General features: G+C 43.1%; 1 protein-coding gene across 1 annotated transcript in view; it reads right to left on the minus strand.

Moving 5' to 3' along the window:
* abcd3a (ATP-binding cassette, sub-family D (ALD), member 3a) overlaps positions 1-13,876 on the minus strand; it is an 82,464-nt gene that overhangs the window by 16,553 nt on the left and 52,035 nt on the right. Inside the window, exons 12-13 of the mRNA XM_063064618.1 lie at positions 11,899-11,996; positions 11,685-11,776 (exon numbers count right to left, since the gene is read on the minus strand). Coding sequence (XP_062920688.1) covers positions 11,685-11,776; positions 11,899-11,996 — 190 coding nt within the window. The remainder of the gene's footprint in view (positions 1-11,684; positions 11,777-11,898; positions 11,997-13,876) is intronic.

Raw genomic sequence — 13,876 nt, forward strand, 5'->3', positions numbered from 1 at the left:
CTCCACTGCCTTCTGAGGCAGCGCGTTCCACACCTCCACAATTCTCTGGGAGAAGAAGTTCCTCCTCAACTCTGTCCTAAATGACCTACCCCTTATTCTTAAGCCATGCCCTCTGGTACTGGACTCTCCCAGCATCTGGAACATATTTCCTGCCTCTATCTTGTCCAATCCCTTAATAATCTTATATGTCTCAATCAGATCCCCCCTCAATCTCCCTAATTCCAGTGTGTACAAGCCCAGTCTCTCTAACCTCTCTGCGTAAAACAGTCTGGACATCCCAGGAATTAACCTAGTGAACCTACGCTGCACCTCCTCCACAGCCAGGATGTCCTTCCTTAACCCTGGAGACCAAAACTGCACACAGTACTCCAGGTGTGGTCTCACCAGGGCCCTGTACAAATGCAAAAGGATTTCCTTGCTCTTGTACTCAATTCCCTTTGTAATAAAGGCCAACATTCCATTAGCCTTCTTCACTGCCTGCTGCACTTGCTCATTCGCCTTCAGAGACTGATGAACAAGTACTCCTAGATCTCTTTGTATTTCTCCCTTACCTAACTCCACACCGTTCAGATAATAATCTGCCTTCCTGTTCTTGCTCCCAAAGTGAATAACCTCACACTTATTCACATTAAACACCATCTGCCAAGTTTCTGCCCACTCACCCAGTCTATCCAAGTCACCTTGAATTCTCCTAACATCCTCATCACGTCACACTGCCACCCAGCTTAGTATCATCAGCAAACTTGCTGATGTTATTCACAATGCTTTCCTCAAAATCACTGACATAAATCGTAAACAGCTGTGGTCCCAATACCGAGTCCTGTGGCACCCCACTAGTCACCACCTGCCATTCCGAGAAACACCCATTCACTGCTACCCTTTGCTTTCTATTTGCCAACCAGTTTTCTATCCATGTCAATATCCTCCCCCCAATGCCATGAGCTCTGATTTTACCCACCAATCTCCTATGTAGTACCTTATCAAATGCCTTCTGAAAGTCAAGGTACACCACATCCACTGGATCTCCCATGTCTATCTTCCTGGTTACATCCTCGAAAAACAATAGATTAGTCAAGCATGATTTCCCCTTGGTAAATCCATGCTGGCTCAGCCCAATCCTATCACTGCTATCAAGATATGCTGCTATTTCATCTTTAATAATGGACTTCAGCATCTTCCCCACTACTGATGTTAGGCTAACAGGGCGATAGTTCTCTGTTTTCTCCCTCGCTCCTTTCTTAAAAAGTGGGATAACATTAGCCATTCGCCAATCCTCAGGAACTGATCCTGAATCTAAGGAACATTGGAAAATGATCAACAATGCATCCGCAATTTCCAGAGCCACCTCCTTTAGTACCCTAGGATGCAGACCATCTGGACCTGGGGATTTGTTAGCCTTCAGTCCCATCAGTCTACTCATCACCGTTTCCTTCCAAATGTCAATCTGTTTCAGTTCCTCTGTTACCCTATGTCCTTGGCCCATCCATACATCTGGGAGATTGCTTGTGTCTTCCCTAGTGAAGACAGATCCAAAGTACTTATTAAATTCGTCAAACAAGGGTAACCAGCCTGCGGCAATGTCCAACAGGGTCTTGTGATCACCTGGGAAACATCCAAGACAATCATCCACGGTTACACTGTACACAGCCTTTGGCTCCGACTCCGATGCTTTTGACACCTTCCTACAGCAGGCAGCAACACGGGCTGCAACCAGCCCAGCAGCTCACTGATCTGGTAGACCTGCAGAACCTGACGTTCATGGAGTCTAGCACTGTCTTGCGATCGTAAAAAAGACACTTAACAAAGAAAAAATGCACCTTTGGTTGGCCTGTGAGAGGCCACTGTGCTCAAACAAGCCGCCATCTTACCAGAAGTCTGGAAACTCATTTTGAGAGGACTAGAGTATAAAAGCAAGGATGTAATGCTCAGGCTTTCAGGCAATGGTCAGCTCGTAATTAGAGTACTGCAAGCAGTTTTGGGCCCCTTATCTAACAATAGATGTGCTGCTACTGGAGAGAGTCCAAAGGAAATTCATGCTGATGATTCCAGGAATGAAAGGGTTAACGTATCAGAAAGGCCTAGATAAGAGGGTCATCCATTTACAACAGAGATGAGAAGGATTTTCTTTAGTCAGAGGGCGGTGAACTTGTAGAATTCACTGCCACATCCGGCTTTGGGGGCCAAGTCATTGGGTATATTTAAAGTGGAGGTTGATAGGTTCTTGATTAGTCAAGGCATCTAAGATTACAGGGAGAAGGCAGGGGAATGGGGTTGAGAGGGGATAATAAATCAGCCACGATAGAATAGTGGAGCAGTCTCAATGGGCGAAATGGCCTAATTCTGCTCCTACATCTTATAGGCTTATGGATGCTGGCCATCGTTAGGCATAAGAGCATGCAGATTATGATACAATTTTTTTGAAATTGCCACAGTTGGATCCAGTATTGCTTGCCACACGATAGGAAGTGACTGAATGCACTAGACGGAGTGCAAAATAGTAAGTATGCAGCCTGAGATGATGGAAAGACCACAAGACAAAGGAGCAGAAGTCGGCCATTCGGCCCATCGAGTCTGCTCTGCCATTTTATCATGAGCTGATCCATTCCCCCATTTAGTCCCACTCCCCCGCCTTCTCACCATAACCTTTGATGCCCTGGCTACTCAGATACCTATCAATCTCTGCCTTAAATACACCCAATGACTTGGCCTCCACTGCCACCTGTGGCAACAAATTCCATAGATTCACCACCCTCTGACTAAAAAATTTCTTCGCATTTCTGTTCTGAATGGGCGCCCTTCAATCCTTAAGTCATGCCCTCTCGTACTAGACTCCCCCATCATGGGAAACAACTTTGCCACATCCACTCTGTCCATGCCTTTCAACATTCGAAATGTTTCTGTGAGGTCTCCCCTCATTCTTCTAAACTCCAAGGAATACAGTCCAAGAGCGGACAAACGTTCCTCATATGTTAACCCTCTCATTCCTGGAATCATTCTAGTGAATCTTCTCTGTTCCCTCTCCAACGTCAGCACATCCTTTCTTAAATAAGGAGACCAAAACTGCCCACAGTACTCCAAGTGAGGTCTCACCAGCGCCTTATAAAGCCTCAACATCACATCCCTGCTCCTATACTCTATTCCTCTAAAAATGAATGCCAACATTGCATTCGCCTTCTTCACTACTGACTCAACCTGGAAGTTAACTTTAAGGGTATCCTGTACGAGGACTCCCAAGTCCCGTTGCGTCTCAGAACTTTGAATTCTTTCCCCATTTAAATAATAGTCTGCCCGTTTATTTTTTCTGCCAAAGTGCATAACCATACACTTTCCAACATTGTACTCCATTTGCCACTTCTCTGCCCATTCTTCCAATCTATCCAAGTCTCTCTGCAGACTCTCCGTTTCCTCAGCACTACCGGCCCCTCCACCTATCTTCGTATCGTCAGCAAACTTAGCCACAAAGCCATCTATTCCATAATCCAAATCGTTGATGTACAATGTAAAAAGAAGCGGCCCCAACACGGACCCCTGTGGAAAATCACTGGTAACCGGCAGCCAACCAGAATAGGACCCCTTTATTCCCACTCTCTGTTTCCTGCCAATCAGCCAACGCTCTATCCACGTATGTAACTTTCCTGTAATTCCATGGGCTCTTAACTTGTTAAGTAGCTTCATGTGTGGCACCTTGTCAAAGGCCTTCTGAAAATCCAAATATACAACATCCACTGCATCTCCCTTGTCTAGCCTACTGGTAATTTCCTCAAAAAATTGAAATAGGTTTGTCAGGCAGGATTTTCCTTTAAAGAATCCATGCTGAGTTCTGCCTATCTTGTCATATGCCTCCAGGTACTCTGTAACCTCATCCTTGACAATCAACTCCAACAACTTCCCAACCACCAACGTCAAGCTAACAGGTCCATAATTTCCTTTTTGCTTCCTTGCTCCCTTCTTAAATAGCGGAGTGACATCTGCAATCTTCCAGTCCTCCAGAACCATGCCAGAATCTATCGACTTTTGAAAGATCATCGCTAATGCCTCCACAATCTCCACAGCTACTTGCTTCAGAACACGCAGGTGCATTTCATCTGGTCCAGGAGATTTATCTACCTTTAGACTATTCAGCTTCTTGAGTACTTTCTCTGTCGTAATTGTGACTGCGCACACTTCTCTTCCCTGCCACCCTTGAGTGTCCGGTATACTGCTGATGCCTTCCTCAGTGAAGACTGATGCAAAATACTCGTTCAGTTCCTCTGCCATCTCCTTATCTCCCATTACAATTTCTCCAGCATCATTTTCTATCGGTCCTATATCTACTCTCACCTGTCTTTTACTCTTTATATACTTGAAAAAGCTTTTAGTATCCTCTTTGATATTATTTGCTAGCTTCCTTTCATAGTTAATCTTTTCCCTCTTAATGACCTTCCTGGTTTCCTTTTGTAAGGTTTTAAAAACTTCCCAATCCTCTGTCTTCCCACTAATTTTTGCTTCCTTGTATGCCCTCTCCTTTGCTTTAACTTTGGCTTTGACTTCGCTTGTCAACCACAGTTGCATCCTTTTTCCACTCGAAAATTTCTTCTTTTTTGGAATATACCTGTCTTGCACCTTCCTCATTTCTCGCATGAACTCCAGCCACTGCTGCTCTGCTGTCTTTCCCGCCAGTGTCCCTTTCCAGTCAACTTTGACCAGTTCCTCTCTCACGCCACTGTAATTTCCCTTACTCCACTGAAATACGGACACATCAGATTTCGGCTTCTCTTTTTCAAATTTCACAGTGAACTCAATCATGTTATGATCACTGCCTCCTAAGGGTTCCTTCACCTCAATCTCTCTAATCACCTCTGGTTCATTACACAATACCCAATGCAGTACAGCCGATCCCCTAGCGGGCTCAACAACAAGCTGTTCCAAAAAGCCATCTCGCAGACATTCTACAAATTCTTTCTCTTGAGATCCAGTGCCAACCCAATTTTCCCAATCCACTCGCATGTTAAAATCCCCCACAATTATCATAACACTGCCCTTCTGACAAACCTTTTCTATTTCCAGTTGTAATTTGTAGTCCACATCCCTGCAGCTGTTTGGAGGCCTATAAATAACTGCCATCAGGGTCCTTTTACCCCTGCTATTTCTTAGCTCAACCCATAAAGATTCTGCACTTTCCGATCCTATATCACCTCTTTCTAATGATTTAATATCATTTCTTACCAATAAAGCCACGCCTCCCCCTCTGCCTACCCTCCTATCCTTCCGATACACCGTGTATCCTTGGACGTTCAGCTCCCAGAGACATGCATCCTTTAGCTAGGTCTCAGTGATGGCCACAATATCATACCTGCCACTCTGTAGCTGTACAACAAGATCATCCAGCTTATTCCTTATGCTGCGTGCATTTAAGTACAACACCTTAAGACCAGTATTTGATACTTTTCGCTTTGATTTCACTGCAACTTTATTGCACTGCAACTCATCCCAATGGCTACAAATTTGCCCCATCACCTGCCTGTCTTTCCTGACATCTTTACTGCTCACTATCTTAGATTTATTTCTGTTTTCCCCTTCCTCCACTCTGTCATTCCAGTTCCCATCCCCCTGCCAAATTAGTTTAAACCCTCCCTAACAGCTCTATTAAACTTTCCCACCAGGATATCGGTCCCCTTTGGGTTCAGGTGTAACCTGTCCTTTTTGAACAGGTCATACTTCCCCCAGAAGAGATCCCAATTATCCAAGAATCTGAAGCCCTGCCCCCTACACCAGTCTCTCAGCTACGCATTCATCTGCCTGATCCGACTATTGTTGCCCTCGCTAGCACGTGGCACAGGTAGCAATCCTGAGGTTACAGATGCCCTGCTTCTCAGCTTCCTTCCTAACTCCTGGAAATCTCTCTTCAGGACCTCCTCCTTTGTCCTATCTATGTCACTGGTACCAACATGTACCAAGTCAACTGGCTGCTCACCCTCCCCCTTCAGAATATTCAGGACCTGATCCGAGACATCCCGTACCCTGGCACCTGGGAGGCAACACACCATGCGGGTATCTCTATCAGGCTCACAGAATCTCCTGTCCGTTCCCCTGACTATGGAATCCCCTATGACTACCGCATTCCTCTTCTCCCTCCTTCCCTCCTGCGCAACAGCGCCAGGCTCAGTGCCAGAGACCCAGTCACCGTGGGCGTCCCCTGTCAGGTCATCCCCCTCAACAGCATCCAGAACAAGATATTTGTTGCTGAGGGGCACAGCCACAGGTGTGCCCTCCACTATCCGGGCATTTTCCTTCCCTCTCCTGACAGTGACCCAGTTTTCTGACCCCTGTAGCCTAGGGATGACTACCTCCCTGTAGTCTGAATAGACTGATTTGCTTTCCTTGGAGCAGAGGAAGCTGAGGGAACATAGAACTTCAAACGGTACAACACAGGAACAGGCTCCAGCCAATGAAGCCTGTGCTGACCGTGATGTCACATTCATAAGATATGACTTCCTCTGCATAAAGCCATGCTGACTATTTTTAATTAGTCGGTGCCTTTTCAGCTGTGAGTAGATCCTATCCGGAATAATCTTCCTTACTATTGATGCAAGGCTCACCAACCTACAATTTCCTGTTTTGTCTCTATCGCCCTTCTTAAACAGATGAACAGCAGTGGCTATTCTCCAGTCCTCTGGGACACTGTCTAGATACAAAATATTTTCAAAGATTCAGTAATCTCCTCTGTTACCTCTCTCAATAAACCAGAGTATATCCCTGGGAAGTCCTAACAGACCTATACAAAATGTCGAGGGACACAGGCAAGTGTTAAGGAGAAACTTTCCCCCTAGAGGTGTAAAAATCTGGAGTGCAATGCCTGAGGTGGCACTGGAAACAGGTACTCTAAAAATCGTTTGAAAGATACTTTCTATGGCGTTTGAATCTCTAAGGCATTTAAGGCTATGGGTGGTGCTGGGAAATGGGATTAGCACAGATGTGCACTTGATAGTCATTGTTGACTAGGTGGGCTGAAGAGTCTTATTCCTTGTTGAATGACTCAATAAAATGGACTAAGATTAAGACATTAAAAGAACACAAAGACTTAGGGAGGTATTGTAATTTATTCATGAAAGTAGCAAATAGGTTACAGACTGACTTGGACATAGAAACATAGAAAATAGGTGCAGGAGTAGGCCATTCGGCCCTTCGAGCCTGCACCGCCATTCAGTATGATCATGGCTGATCATCCAACTCAGAACCCTGTACCAGCCTTCCCCCCATACCCCCTGATCCCTTTAGCCACAAGGGCCATATCTAACTCCCTCTTAAATATAGCCAATGAACTGGCCTCAACTGCTTCCTGTGGCAGAGAATTCCACAGATTCACCACTCTCTGTGTGAAGAAGTTTTTCCTCATCTCGGTCCTAAAAGGCTTCCCCTTTATCCTCAAACTGTGACCCCTCGTTCTGGACTTCCCCAACATCGGGAACAATCTTCCTGCATCTAGCCTGTCCAATCCCTTTAGGATTTTATATGTTTCAATAAGATCCCCCCTCAATCTTCTAAATTCCAACAAGTATAAGCCCAGTCGATCCAGTCTTTCATCATATGAAAGTCCTGCCATCCCAGGAATCAACCTGGTGAACCTTCTTTGTAGTCCCTCTATGGCAAGGATGTCTTTCCTCAGATTAGGGGACCAAAACTGCACACAATACTCCAGGTGTGGTCTCACCAAGGCCTCGTACAACTGCAGTAGTACCTCCCTGCTCCTGTACTCGAATCCTCTTGCTATGAATGCCAGCATACCATTCACCTTTTTCACCACCTGCTGTACCTGCATGCCCACTTTCAATGACTGGTGTATAATGACACCCAGGTCTCATTGCACCTCCCCTTTTCCTAATCGGCCACCATTCAGATAATAATCTGTTTTCCTGTTTTTGCCACCAAAGTGGATAACCTCACATTTATCCACATTAAATTGCATCTGCCATGAATTTGCCCACTCACCTAACCTATCCAAGTCACCCTGCATTCACTTAGCATCCTCCTAACAGCTAACACTGCCGCCTAGCTTCGTGTCATCTACAAACTTGGAGATGCTGCATTTAATTCCCTCATCTAAGTCATTAATATATATTGTAAACAACTGGGGTCCCAGCACTGAGCCTTGCGGTACCCCACTAGTCACTGCCTGCCATTCTGAAAAAGTCCCATTTATTCCCACTCTTTGCTTCCTGTCTGCCAACCAATTCTCTATCCACATCAATACCTTACCCCCAATACCGTGTGCTTTAAGTTTGCACACTAATCTCCTGTGTGGGACCTTGTCAAAAGCCTTTTGAAAATCCAAATATACCACATCCACTGGTTCTCCCCTATCCATCCTACTAGTTACATCCTCAAAAAATTCTATGAGATTCATCAGACATGATTTTCCTTTCACAAATCCATGCTGACTTTGTCTGATGATTTCACCGCTTTCCAAATGTGCTGTTATCACATCTTTGATAACTGACTCTAGCATTTTCCCCACCACCGATGTCAGGCTAACCGGTCTATAATTCCCCAGTTTCTCTCTCCCTCCTTTTTTAAAGTGGGGTTACATTAGCCACCCTCCAATCCTCAGGAATCTAAAGAGTTTTGAAAAATTATCACTAATGCATCCACTATTTCTTGGGCTACTTCCTTAAGCACTCTGGGATGCAGACCATCTGGCCCTGGGGATTTATCTGCCTTTAATCCCTTCAATTTACCTAACACCACTTCCCTACTAACATGTATTTCTCTCAGTTCCTCCATCTCACTGGACCCTCTGTCCCCTACTATTTCCGGAAGATTATTTATGTCCTCCTTAGTGAAGACAGAACCAAAGTAGTTATTCAATTGGTCTGCCATGTCCTTGCTCCCCTTAATCAATTCACCTGTTTCTGTCTGTAGGGGACCTACATTTGTCTTAACCAATCTTTTTCTTTTCACATATCTATAAAAGCTTTTACAGTCAGTTTTTATGTTCCCTGCCAGTTTTCTCTCATAGTCTTTTTTCCCCTTCCTAATTAAGCCCTTTGTCCTCCTCTGCTGGACTCTGAATTTCTCCCAGTCCTCAGGTGAGCCACTTTCTCTGGCTAATTTGTATGCTTCTTCTTTGGAATTGATACTATCCCTAATTTTCCTTGTCAGCCACGGGTGCACTACCTTCCTTGATTTATTCTTTTGCCAAACTGGGATGAACAATTGTTGTAGTTCATCCATGCGATCTTTAAATGCTTGCCATTGCATATCCACCGTCAACCCTTTAAGTGTCATTTGCCAGTCTATCTTGGCTAATTCACGTCTCATACCTTCAAAGTTACCCTTCTTTAAGTTCAGAACCTTTGTTTCTGAATTAACTATGTCACTCTCCATCTTAATAAAGAATTCCACCATATTATAGTCACTCTTACCCAAGGGGCCTCTCACGACAAGATTCCTAATTAACCCTTCCCCATTGCTCAATACCCAGTCTAGAAGAGCCTGCTCTCTAGTTGGTTCCTGGGCAGATTACATCAGTAACAGATGGAAATGAATGTGAAGTATTAGGTGATAATAGTCTGGATTCAAGGAAAACAAACAGAAATATTTCTTAAATGTGTGGAATGGAAAATCCAGATGAAGTAAAGGAATTGATTATCTATGTAAAAAAATTTAAAATCTAATAGACACATAGGCTACCAAAACATTGAGCATCATTTCAAGAGAGCTAGCGTAACATCAAGAAACTGATTCTTTCCTTGTATAGAGCTCAATCTGATGGACCCTGTTCAGTTATGATATTGAAGAGCTTGGAAGGGAAACAGCCCAAATTCATCAGAATGATACTTCTGTGTTACAAAGAGGATAAAGCTATATATTACATATACATACAGTGGCATGCAAAAGTTTGGGCACCCCGGTCAAAATTTCTGTTACTGTGAATAGCTATGCGAGTAAGATTAACTGATTTCCAAAAGGCATAAAGTTAAAGGTGACACATTTCTTCCAATATTCTTCAATAAGCAAGAAAACTTTTTTTATTTCCATCTTTTACAGTTTCAAAATAACAAAAAGTAAAAGGGCCCCAAGCAAAAGTTTGGGCACCCTGCATGGCAGTACTTAGTAACATCCCCTTTGGCAAGTATCACAGCTTGTAAACGCTTTTTGTAGCCAGCAAAGAGTCTTTCAATTCTTGTTTGGGGGATTTTCGCCCATTTTTCCTTGCAAAAGGATTCTAGTTCTGAGAGATTCTTGGGCCATCTTGCATGCACTGCTCTTTTGAGGTCTATCCACAGATTCTCGATGATGTTTAGGTCGAGGGACTGTGAGGACCATTGCAAAACCTTCAGCTTGCACCTCTTGAGGTAGGTCATTGTGGATTTTGAGGTCTGTTTAGGTTCATTATCCTGTTGTAGAAACCATCCTCTTTTCATCTTTGGCTTTTTTTTTACAGTGTGATGTTTGCTTCCAGAATTTGCTGGTATTTGATTGAATTCATTCTTCCCTCTACCAATATATGTTCCCCATGCCACTGGTTGGAGAGGGGTTCTTTTCATGAAATTCTGCACCCTTTTTTCTCCAAACATACCTTTGCTCATTGCGGCCAAAAAGTTCTATTCAAAAGGTTCAAAGGATCATCTAAACAAGCCTGATGCATTTTGGAAACAAGTCCTGTGGACTGATGAAGTTAAAATAGAACCTGTTGGCCTCAATGAGCAAAGGTATGTTTGGAGAAAAAAGGGTGCAGAATTTCATGAAAAGAACCCCTCTCCAACTGTTAAGCACGGGGGTGGATCGATCATGCTTTGGGCTTGTGTTGCAGCCAGTGGCATGGGGAACATTTACTGGTAGAGGAAAGAATGAATTCAATTAAATACCAGCAAATTCTGGAAGCAAACATCACACTGTCTGTAAGAAAGCCGAAGATGAAAAGAGGATGGCTTCTACAACAGGATAATGATCCTAAACAGACCTCAAAATCCACAATGGACTACCTCAAGAGGTGCAAGCTGAAGGTTTTGCCATGGCCCTCACAGTCCCCCGACCTAAACATCATCGAGAATCTGTGGATAGACCTCAAAAGAGCAGTGCATGCAAGACAGCCCAAGAATCTCACAGAGCTAGACGCCTTTTGCAAGGAAGAATGGGCGAAAATCCCCCAAACAAGAATTGAAAGACTCTTTGCTGGCTACAAAAAGCACTTACAAGCTATGATACTTGCCAAAGGGGGTGTTACTAAGTACTGACCATGCAGGGTGCCCAAACTTTTGATTCAAGCCCTTTTACTTTTTTGTTATTTTGAAACCGTAAAAGATGGAAATAAAAAACTTTTCTTGCTTAAAATATTAAAGAAATGTGTCATCTTTAACTTTATGCCTTTCGGATATCAGTTCACCTTTTACTCCCTTAGGTATTTACAGTAACAGAAATTTTGACCTGGATGCCCAAACTTTTGCATGCCACTATAAACAGGCTATTGCTCACCATGGGATCTGAATTGATATGTTACTATCTCAAGATATTGACTGACCTACTTCCAAAAAGTGGATTTTCCAATATGCTGTCACTGAACAATTGCATTCTCAGATTATTACATATACACTTCCTCTGAAAATGTAAAACAACATACCAATTTCAATTTCGAATTAAAAGTCATTCAATGGAAAAGACACAGAAATAAGATTTATACATCTAGCTAGAAACACTGATCTTACCCAGATAGTCTTGTCATCTCACGACCAGCCAGCACAATTCTCCCAAGAGCCTGAGACATTCTGAGTAACATCCGACCACTTTGATAGTAATCCTAGGAAGAAGGCAGACTCGATTTTACCAGAATGAATAAAAACTATTTTTATGTCCTTTTTTCGAGCAATAAACCATCTTTTCTGGCTTTATCGACAATTGGGAAATCTAAACTACAATTACCTCCAGTAGTTCCGCATGGCTGCTTTTCTGATGGCGAGAATGTGACAGATTCAAGAAAGGTCGACTTACTACTAGATAACCCACGACAGTAGCAAGATCTATATTAAAAAAAAGGAAACAAACCACTTTATAAAATCCAGTCAATACTTCAATAGTTTGTAAACATATTTGATTAACCAACTAAGATGATAAGAAAATCCAACAATAATTCAAAAACGAACATCTTACATACTAACATCTTCATTCCTGGTTTACATACATGCCTTAAAAGAAACCCAAAAAAGGACAACCACGATTAAAGACTGGCAGCAAAGCTTTGTTAGGGGAGATCACGTCTGATTAATTTGATTGAATTTTTTGAAGAATATTGATGAGGGTACTATTATTGATGCTGATTTCCAGAGACTTCAATAGGCTTTGATAAAGCATCCACATGGTTAGATCCCTAGAGATTCAAGGCAATTTGACAAACTGGATCCAAAATTGGTATTATAATAGGACGTGTGGGGTGATGACGGGGAGTTCTTTTTAAGATCAGAAGCTGGTGACCAGTGGTGTACATATGGATCAATATTGGGATCTTTGTTGTTATATACACTCAGTGGCCACTTTATTAGGTACACCTGCACACCCACTCATTAATGCAATTACCTAATCAGCCAATCATGTGGCAGCAACTCAATGCATAAAAGCATGCAGAAACGGTCAAGAGGTTCAGTTGTTGTTCAGACCAAACATCAGAATTGACCCAAGTGATCTTGACCGTGAAATGATTCTTGGTGCCAGATGGAGGAGTTTGAGTATCTCAGAAACTGCTGATCTCCTGGGATTTTTACACACAACAATCTTGAGAACAGGGGTTCCCAACCTTTTTTTATGCCATGGATAAACAGCATTAAGCAAGGGGTCTGCGGTTGGGAATCCCTGCTGTAGAGTTACAGGGAACAGTGTGAGAAACAAAAAACATCCAGGAAACAGCGGCTCTGTGGACAAAAATGCCTTGTTAATGAGAAGAATAGTCAGACTGGTTCAAGCTGACAGGGAAGTGGCAATAACTCAAAGAACTGTGTTACAACAGTGGCGTGCAGAGCAGCATCTCCGAATGCACCACACGTTGAACCTGAAATGAATGGGCTGAGCTACGGCAGCAGAAGACCATGAACATATACTCAGTAGACACTTTGTTAGTTACAGCAGGTACCTAATACAGAGACCACATTAAAGCACATTAAGTACATTAAAGATTTGGATATGAATGCAGAATGTATGATTAGTAAGTTCACTGATGACATAAAAAATGATGGATATGCTGATAGTGAAGAGGGTAGTTTTCACTAAGAAGCTACAGAATTATAGTTGATGAGATTGCCAGAGATGGAATTTAACCACTTCACTAGGACATAATACAAAGGGGCGTCCTGTATTTTGAGGCTGTCCCTGCCTGCTGGCCTTAGACTCTCCCACTGTTGGAAAAATCCTCTCCATGTCCATTCTATAAGCCTTCAAATATTCAGTAATTTTCAAAGAGATCTTCCCTCATTTTTCTAAACTCCAGCCATTACAAGCTCAGAACAATCAAATGCTCCTCATATGTTAGCCCTTTCATTCTTAGGGTCACTCTCATGAACTCCTGGACCTTCGCCAATACTAGCACATCCTTTCTTAGATAAAGGTACCTAAAGCAGCTCACAATACTCCAAGTTTGGTCTGATCGATGCATTACAAAGCCCTAGCATTGCATCCTTTTCTTTTAATATTCTAGTTCTCTTGAAATGAATGCTAACATTGCATTTGCTCTCCTTAATACTGATTCATCCCACAGGTTAACCTCTAGGGCAAGGGTTCCAAACATGGGGTCCATGGACCCCTCGGTAAATGGTAGGAATCCATGGCATAAAAAAAGGTTGGGAATCCCTACTCTAAAGAAATCTGCACCTGGACACCCAAGATCCTTTGCACTTTGATTCTGAATTTGGTC

The sequence above is a fragment of the Mobula hypostoma genome, chromosome 12, assembly GCF_963921235.1.
Source record: "Mobula hypostoma chromosome 12, sMobHyp1.1, whole genome shotgun sequence".
Lineage (NCBI taxonomy): Eukaryota > Metazoa > Chordata > Chondrichthyes > Myliobatiformes > Myliobatidae > Mobula > Mobula hypostoma.